This window comes from Rhincodon typus, chromosome 17 (genome assembly GCF_021869965.1).
Source record: "Rhincodon typus isolate 14 chromosome 17, sRhiTyp1.1, whole genome shotgun sequence".
NCBI classification, from domain to species: domain Eukaryota; kingdom Metazoa; phylum Chordata; class Chondrichthyes; order Orectolobiformes; family Rhincodontidae; genus Rhincodon; species Rhincodon typus.
Genome location: NC_063348.1, coordinates 26,659,879 through 26,668,648, shown reverse-complemented (window position 1 = coordinate 26,668,648; position 8,770 = coordinate 26,659,879). Strand labels below are relative to the sequence as shown.

Sequence of the window (8,770 nt, the reverse complement as noted above, 5' to 3'; positions counted from 1 at the left end):
CAACACAGTGTGGAGCTGGAGGCACACAGCAAGCCAGGCAGCATCAGAGGAGCCGGAAAGTTTACTTTCCGGTCGGGACCCTTCTTCAGAAGGCCTGGTGTGTTGCTCCAGTTCCACACCGTGTTGTATCTGGCTCCAACATCTGCAGTTCTTGCTATCTCCTTCACACTGAACTTTGTTTATTTATGCTACATACACACAGCCCGTACCATATATTGAAAAGGGATGAATTTTTTTGTTACCCAACTGATTTAATGATTGATTCAGTAATAGAGCCTTGTCCTTCATATCTAATATTTTTCACTAAGAAATGAAATGTTCAAAAAGGGGAAAAAACGCAATTTCTTTTGAGTTTAACTTTGGGCTGCCTGGAGCAATGTTTTGGATATTAATTTCTTGGGAGATTCCAGTACAATACTGAAGGATTGAGATCTGAAGACCTCTTCATTAGAGAGCAGAGATGGGGTAGAACGATGAGGTAATTTATTGAGACTATATTTCGCGTCAAAACATGGAATAGTCACAGATCGGCTTCTGTGTTGCTTCTCCGAACACTCAGAAGAAAACTGAAAGATCTATGTTAATATATCTCTAAAAGTTTATGCCCCAGGGTTTCAGTTGCACAATGTTAACATTTGTTCTGATTTAATGTTTGGTGAGAGATTATCCAGTCGTAAACACAATTCACCGTCACTGAGTCATTGTTTGGAAATAAAGACGATTCTTTTTATCCGCTTCTGCCAAGTTTGCAGATAGGGTCAAAACAGAGATGAGAATACAAATGCACAGGGAAACCAATATTTGATTAACTTTGAAACAACAAGCAGTAAGTCTTGTCAGTCAGGTGTTGATTAGGTTTAAAATATCTAATCAGATTTAATGCAGTTATTCAGTGAGGTTGCTTTAAAATTAAACTTGTAAATCTGGAAAAAAACTAGTTTGATTTGATTGAAAACTGCATTCATTGCTAATGAAGGAAAAGCTTTACACACATCTTTAAGAATGCTGTTAATAAAGACCTGCATGAAATATGTTTAATACAACAAAGGGAGAGGTTGAATAAGGTCAGGGAGAGTTTGGCGCGAAAATGACGCGAAAGGCTAGACTGCGCGCGCAGCCGCAGGTCTACAGATCATGTGACCGTGTTTTTGAAAACAGGAGAGCGCTCGCGGTTGGTGGAACTCGTCACGTGACTAACGGTCGCGGGAAACTATCGTGTTGTGGACGGCGCGAGGGATGCGGACAGCTGGGTTTCCATCAGGACCGGACCAGGATAGGCCGAACGGACAGCGGAGTTTTCATTAGGATCGTGTCAGGCCGAGCTGACAGCGGGGTCTCCGTCAGGACCGGGCCAGGCCGAGCGAACAGCGGGGTCTCCGTCAGGACCGGGCCAGGCCGAGCGGACAGCGGGGTCTCCGTCAGGACCGGGACGGACCTTGTGTCTTCTGGCAATGAGTTTCCGCCAAGTGTGCATGAGAGCTGGTACCAGCCCCACTACGGCCTCGGGATTCCCTGTGCAAAAACTCAGTTTTGCAGGGAGCGACGAGGAGGATGGTGGAAACAGCACCGAGGACTCGGCCTTCCAGGAGTCGCCGGACCCCGAGCGCAAGTACGGTGGGCTCTCTGAGCTCGGTCAGTGCGCAGAGGAGCTGGAGCTGGGGAACCTGAGCTGGGAGGATGGCTTCGTGGGCAGCCCGTCTCCGCTCAAAAGCCGACGGGATTACCGTGAGCGTCGGGACTTGGAGGAATCCTCCAGTTCCCCGATCCGGGAAAGCGGCGACCGGGAAGAGTGCAGTTCTCCAATCCGAGAGGGAGGGGAGCAGGAGGAGTGCAGCTCCCCGATCCCGGACTGCCCCGATACACCGCCACATAAAACACTCAGAAAACTGCGGCTCTTCGACACGCCCCACACCCCCAAGGTAAGGATGCACCACATGTCGCACCACCATTAACTGCCGAGGTTTAAAAACCTTTCAGTGTTATACTTTTAACCAGGGTGCGATCTAGGTACTAGTAAAGTGGGACATTCTAGAGTTTGATTTGTTTAATCCGGTGAGAGGGAGGTGGGGTCTATCCCTCAGGCCCTGGGAACAGTTTTAGAATGAGCTACTAATCGCTTAACGGATCTCCGCCTTTTCTAATATTTATGTCCAAATTTGTGTTTTTTTACTTCATTTTCTTGAATACAGTAGTAACTGTTGTGACTTTAGGAATGAGAATGATTGATTGTTCTGGGCCTTGAGTGTACCACATCAATTTTGGGCATTTTTTTCCCCCTTTTCTGACTGCACGTTTCTCAGCTGCAACCGGTGGTAACCGTAATGATCAGCACGGTGGCCAAGCTCTCTTTCGTGAGCAACGGGAACTTCGTATATTAAAAATTGTAATTCACTTTTTCCAATTAATCTCTTGAGATCTAGATAATGACTATTTATAGTTAAAGTGCACAAGGATTTTGAGATCCAAATTCACTGATGTAGAGGTGCCAGTGTTGGACTGGGGTGGACAAGGTCAGAAATCACCCAACAACACCAGGTTAGAGTCCAACAGGTTTATTTGAAAACACAAGCTTTTGGAGCTTTGCTTCTCCTTCAGGTATTAGTGAGAGAGGTAGTATCAAACGCAGAATTTATAAGATCAAAGGTTCACACCATTGAGGATGTACTAAACAAACCTAAGATGCTGTTAAATCTTTAATCAGTTCGAATGTTTTAATTGATCAATATGTATATGTGAATACCTGAAACAAGTCACGGTCCTGAGAGAACCTAAGGTTTTTTTCAGTGTACTGAAAAGGTGACATTTTAGGTCAGGCAGTGCATGTTGGTTGTGAGCCCTTGTTTAGAATCTGTGTTTTAGTTTGGAGTTAGGCTGGTTTTATTTCTAAAGTAGGAAGCTATGAAAAGTCATATTGACTGTCTGTAAATTGTGTTTTTTTTTGAGCAAAATAGAATGTATCTGCAAATACAGATTCATTCCATGTGTGTGTGTGTGGGGTGGAGATGAAAGACTTAACAGCGTCTCAAGATTGTTTAGTACCTCATTAATGGTGTGACCCTTTGATCTTTTACTTATAAATCCTGTGTCTGATACCACCTCTCATTAACACCAGAAGAAGGACTGAGGCTCTGAAAGCTTGTGTTTTCAAATAAACCCGTTGGACTATAACCTGGTGCTGTGATTTCTGACCAAATTCACTGAGATATGGCTTTTATATAATGTGTTCATCGTTCCTATCAGACCATCATCAATCTAACATGCATTACAGGTATTTCATAGTAGGAATAAATGAATCTGGATGTCAACTATGGTTGTCTCATATGGCAGCATTAAGTGTTAAGGAGTGTTTCTAGTCTGCTATTGTAGCTGCAAGTATTTAAGAACTGAAAATAGAAAATCAATATCTCTGAGGTTCTTTTAAATGTTGGAAAAGCATTTTTGCTTTTGGGACAATTTTGTTCCAGTAGTTTTGTGCTAATATTAGAATTAATTTGCAGAATTACTTTAAGCAACTTATGAATTTTGACATAGAAGCAAAGTTGCTGGAAAAGCTCAGCAGGTCTGGCAGCATCTGTGAAGGAAAAAAACAGTTAACAACTGGGGAAGAGTCCTTCCTCAGTTCTGTTAACTCTGTTTTCTCCTTCACAGATGCTACCAGACCTGCTGAGCTTTTCCAGCAGTAGATAGTAGGATTTCTGAAGAAGGGTCTAGGCCTGAAACGTCAGACTTCCTGCTCCTCTGATGCTGCTTGGCCTGTTGTGTTCATCCAGCTCTACACCTTGTTATCTGAGCTTTTCCAGCAACTTTGTTTTTGAACCTGATTTGCGGCATCTACAGTTCTTTCAGTTTTTCTTATGGATTTTGGCTGTGGGACATGTTAGTTTTTTGGATTGTTTTCCTGCTGTCATGTTGTTAGTAACAAAGTTGAACTTTTTAGAAAATGTATTTTCTATTTGGTGATTTATCATTATGTAGAGTTGTATTTCCACCAATCCTGAAGGATCACATTCGATATTTCTTTCTATCTCTCAAGGTCAATGCATTTTTTAATTTAAAGATAACTAGATAGGTAAACTCTCCATGATTTATTTTCTCAAAATTGGAATAAATATATTTCAGAACTGTGTAGCCATAAATCTGTCCTTCTGAACAATATAGCCCCAACAATGCACTGTCAGTTTAGTGCCAAATTATGTAATCTTAACTTGGGTAGTAGTGCATTTTACAGTTGATGGGGGTGATGTTATGGAAAATAGAAAAATGATTTTGGGTTCACATTCTTGTTGACATTGCAATGCTTTCTGGAGTGATAGTTTGGTTTAGAATGAACCGTGAGTGTCTCTGTCAGCAGTTGCTGTCAGAATTTGCAGATAAAGGAACCAAACCACAATATGTCAAATTGAAATGGTGCCACAGTCTTTAATCCCATCTTCAGATCACTGTAGTTTTAAATTGGGTGCAAAGCATAGTTAATGTAATACCATGTCTCAATCCCTCTTGCAAGCATTAGTAAATACAGTTGAGCAATGATCTTTGAACAGCTGAACAGAAGCTTGTTCAAAAAAGTGAAGAGTTTAAGGGAATTCCAGAGCTGTGTCCGAGAAGCTAATCTTTATATCTTAAACAAAAACAACTTGTTATGGAGAGAGAAAAGAGTTAATGTTTCAGGTCTGTGATGGCTTCAAGCTTGTTTTGAATTGTATGTATTTAGGCATATTTTTACATAGAGTAATATTGGATGAAATGGCTATTTTTGCCAGAATAGCATTTTATGTGAAGCACTCGCGTATCAAAGCTACAATAGCCACACTGGAGCATTGAAATTATCTTGGGTATATTAAAATCAAACGAGTTAATGTCGAGCATTATTATCCTTAAATTCCAGTGTACCTCTTTATTTGATCAGAGGATGGGTTGTCACCAAATTCAATTGCCCAAATTTAATTTATTGCTGACAGAAGTTGGCTATGTATTGTTTCCTGGAAGCTACCTCCAGTAATCCCGCAAAATCACAAAAGAATATTTACCCTTTTTAAAGTGCTTCCTGGAAATGACAGAGAGGAATCATAGAATCCCTAAAGTACACGTTAACCCCCTGAAGGACATTCCACTCCATCAGTGTAGTCCTACATTTTCGACGAAGAACGTCGGGCTCATTTTTTAAAAAAAAAATAATTATAACTGAGATTTTGAAGAGGGTGGTTTCCTAAATCCCAGAAGATGCTAGAAGACGCTGGGATTTTAATGGTCAAAATACATTGTTTATTGACATAATATTCTTAATCATATTCTTAACCATATTCCCTACGCTTTTGTCTTTGCTGTAGTCAAAGTTAACCGTGGTCTATTGTAGCATTTTCTCTTTCCAGAAGCATACAAGTATGAAATTTTAATAGATTGGGTTCGTTTCTGCTATTGACAATGCTTTGGACTTGGTAATTGTTCATTAGTGTTGCGTTGCCTTTTCAGTTGAGATTTCTTTGAGATCGCGAGGCAAAAGGTGTACCACTTACATAACCCCTTAGTATAATAGATATAACAACGTATGACAGGGCAGCTTTGAATAATTGGTTTTACGTATTCCACCATTGTAACTAGTTTATTTTTTTCTAAACCTGACATTTTACGCACATAATGGAGACGGGTGGTGCACGTGTGTGCACTTGTCTCTCGGTTGCACGTGGATTGGCACGCCGCAGTAGTAAATCGCAGTTTGTTTGCTGTCGTTTTCCGGTTTACGTTTACGCGCTATGAACAGATTTGAGTACACGCGAGCCATTGAGAGGTTATCTTTTTAATGAGAAAATTTGTTTTATTCAGTTGGTTTAGCTGTTTCCTGATTTTTTTTCCTTTTAAAATATTAACGCTGCCTTTATAATTGCACACGGCCCGTAATCGTTTTCCGCTTGTATTTTCTTTCTGTGTAAAGAGCGATATAGATGAGTATTACAAGTCCTAGATTCTTTCCGGTTATATTCGCTTGACTCATTGATCAACTTACCAGCCGCTTGTTGAACTTGTGCAAATCACGTGCTATTATTGTTATGACGTCTGTTGCTATGTTAGTTGGTGCTACTGAGTATTAATTTTGGAATGTGAAATTTTTCTTCTAACTGTATGCTACCTTTTACGACAATGCAAATTATTAATGATGAAATGAAAAATGTTTTTAAAATTAAGACATTTTAAGGTTCTTATACGTTTGCTATCACATGCCCCAGGGTGATTCAAAACCAGTGGAATTATTTCTACTTTTGGAACTACTTTTCAACTACTCGTATAAGGTCCTATATAAAATTATTAAATGACAAATAAATTAACTTGTCATATTAGTTAATAATATTTGCAGAAGACCAGATTAATATGGTTCTTCAAATAGAGATGTGATACAGAGCCACATGTGCAGGTTTCTAATCCACCTTTCTAGCACAGTGGCTCAGTGGTTAGCACTGCTGCCTCACTGTGCAGAGGACCCGTGTTAGCTTCCAGCCTTGGGCGACTGTTTATGTGCAGTTTGCACATTTCTCCCTGTGTCTGCGTGAGTTTCTTCTGGGTGCTGCAATTCCTCCCACAGTTCAAAGATGTGCAAGTTAGGTAGATGGGCAATTCAGCATGGCCAATAGTTTCCAGAATGTGTAGGTTAGATGGATTATCCACATGGATAACAGGAATTGGGTAGGGGGTGGGTCTTGGTGGGTGTTCTTCAGAGGTTCAGTGTGGACTCAGGCTGAATGGCCTGCATTCTCAATGTAGTGATTCTGTGAATCTTCTACGAACGTAACACACTATATTTAAATTGATTATCAACTGAACCAAGCTAAAAATGTAACATTGGATAACTTTGAATTCGCTGTGTATCATTACTGATGAGTTGATATCTAAATGCCAATATGTCATGCTTGTTTTCAGAGTTTGCTGTCTAAAGCAAGGGTTAGGAGTTGCCTGAGTTCCAACTCAGTAAGACGCCGTGGAGGAGCTCTCTTCAGGAATGTTGAGCAGTCAGAGAGAATGCCATGTGATTACAACAGGAATAAACCTCCACATGTCAACATTAACCCTTTCACTCCAGACTCTATGTACATCCACTCTTCATCTGCGCAATGTAGGAGGAGGAAAAGGACCTACTGGGATGGGTGTGTATTGAGCTGTTTTTCAGTTAAGATTTAATATACAGCTGTTGGAAATTTAGAACTGTGACATTTTATCTTGCTTTGTCAACAGTTTTAGATATGAGAAAAATTGAAACAATGTTATGCATTGGCTATGACATCTAATGGGGCATATTAATTTTAAGTACTTCTAGCACGTGCAATATTGCTTCTGGTGATGTTGCTGAAAACCTGTTTTTAAAAACTTCTGCCTTCTTGTCTGACTGCACCACTTCAATTCTCTGGTATTTCACACTGTACCCTTTGTTAACTTAATGTCACTTGTTTATTATTTTACATCTGCTTTATTAAAAAGAAAATAGGCATTTCTTTTCAATAAGTTGTAATTTCTTTTTCTTTGCTATAGAATGATACACTAAAGCAGGAAAGTTCACGGTGTGATTATGCTAACTCTCAAAATGCTAATCAACTATTCTGTCTGCTCCCACCTCTTTCTCCTGTGCCGTCTGCAAAGTTTTTCAATTTGAGTTTACATCCAATTGTTTCGAAATTTTTTATGAATTCTCTGGCACAATCATTTCAGTCAATATTCCTGATCGCAACTTACTAAATTCTTCCCTTCTCCATGACTTCACCAGTTAAATTAAATATATCCTCTCATATAAACTTTTTTTCTCGTGGAAACAGCTTCTTTGAATCATCCGTTTTATCCAAATTCCTAATTTTAAAGTCAACAGCTCATAGCTGTCCCTAATTTTTCCTGGACTTGGTGGAGACTCTCTTGTTAATATGCAAGATCTAAACAAGTGATTAATGCCTGAATCACAACTTCCTATCTACAGCTACCATCAAAATGTTAGATCATGGAGCTGAAGATTGACGTTCAGTCTGGTAAAGTGAGGAGGTCTGACTTGTTATTATGTTGAGTGCCTTAAATGCTATAAAGCTTGGAAATAAGAGCGTAAATCCTCTTTGGATGGGGAGGAATGTTTTCGGGTCGCAAAGACTAGTGTAAATGTGAGAAATAACATTATGATAAATAAACTTTGCAAGAACCTTAATTTATATGAAGTAACATTTATTTAGAGCTTTTCTCATAGTTAAAAACATGTCAACATATTTTGAAGGTAGAATAAAGTGAAGGGCCAAGTGTCAAGCTATTTACATAGAGTTGGCAAATGCTCAGAGGGGAGTATAGGTTTTCGGTGCTTCGAAGGGTAATGGAGTCATTTTGGTGCAAGAGGACGACCTTTGGCTTACTATATTCACCCCTGAAGCCCTGCAAGCTTACTGCAAAGGCCCAGCCAATATTCTGTTAAAATCATTGATAATAGTTTCCACTGCATTCATTGCCAGTGTGTTCCAGGTTATTGCCACTCCTAGGGAGTGGGGAGGAGACGGGATCGCTTCTCTCGTTCTGCTGCATTTTTTGCCTAGGCCTTTTATTTTTGTCCTTTGATCCTCGTGTGATCAGTTAATTGGGAGCAGATATTTTTGTGACTCACCTAAAAAGCTGGAGTGGAGACTCGTTAATAGTGCCCCTTGCACACCCAGGTAGGAAAATCCGAGACAACAAGGTGCAGGGCTGGTTGAACACAGCAGGCCAAGCAGCATCATAGGAGCAGAGAGGCTGACGTCTCGGGCCTAGACCCTTCATCAGA

The 8,770-nt window shown here is 40.2% G+C and overlaps 1 protein-coding gene across 2 annotated transcripts in view; it reads left to right on the top strand.

Moving 5' to 3' along the window:
* The first annotated feature begins 1,194 nt into the window (after positions 1-1,194).
* The window catches only part of wee1 (WEE1 G2 checkpoint kinase), a 19,464-nt gene continuing 11,888 nt past the window's right edge, over positions 1,195-8,770 (top strand). For both annotated transcript variants that reach the window (XM_020521312.2, XM_020521311.2), the window contains exons 1-2: positions 1,195-1,919; positions 6,910-7,133. In XM_020521312.2, coding sequence (XP_020376901.1) covers positions 1,452-1,919; positions 6,910-7,133 — 692 coding nt within the window. In that variant the 5' untranslated portion in view covers positions 1,195-1,451. The remainder of the gene's footprint in view (positions 1,920-6,909; positions 7,134-8,770) is intronic.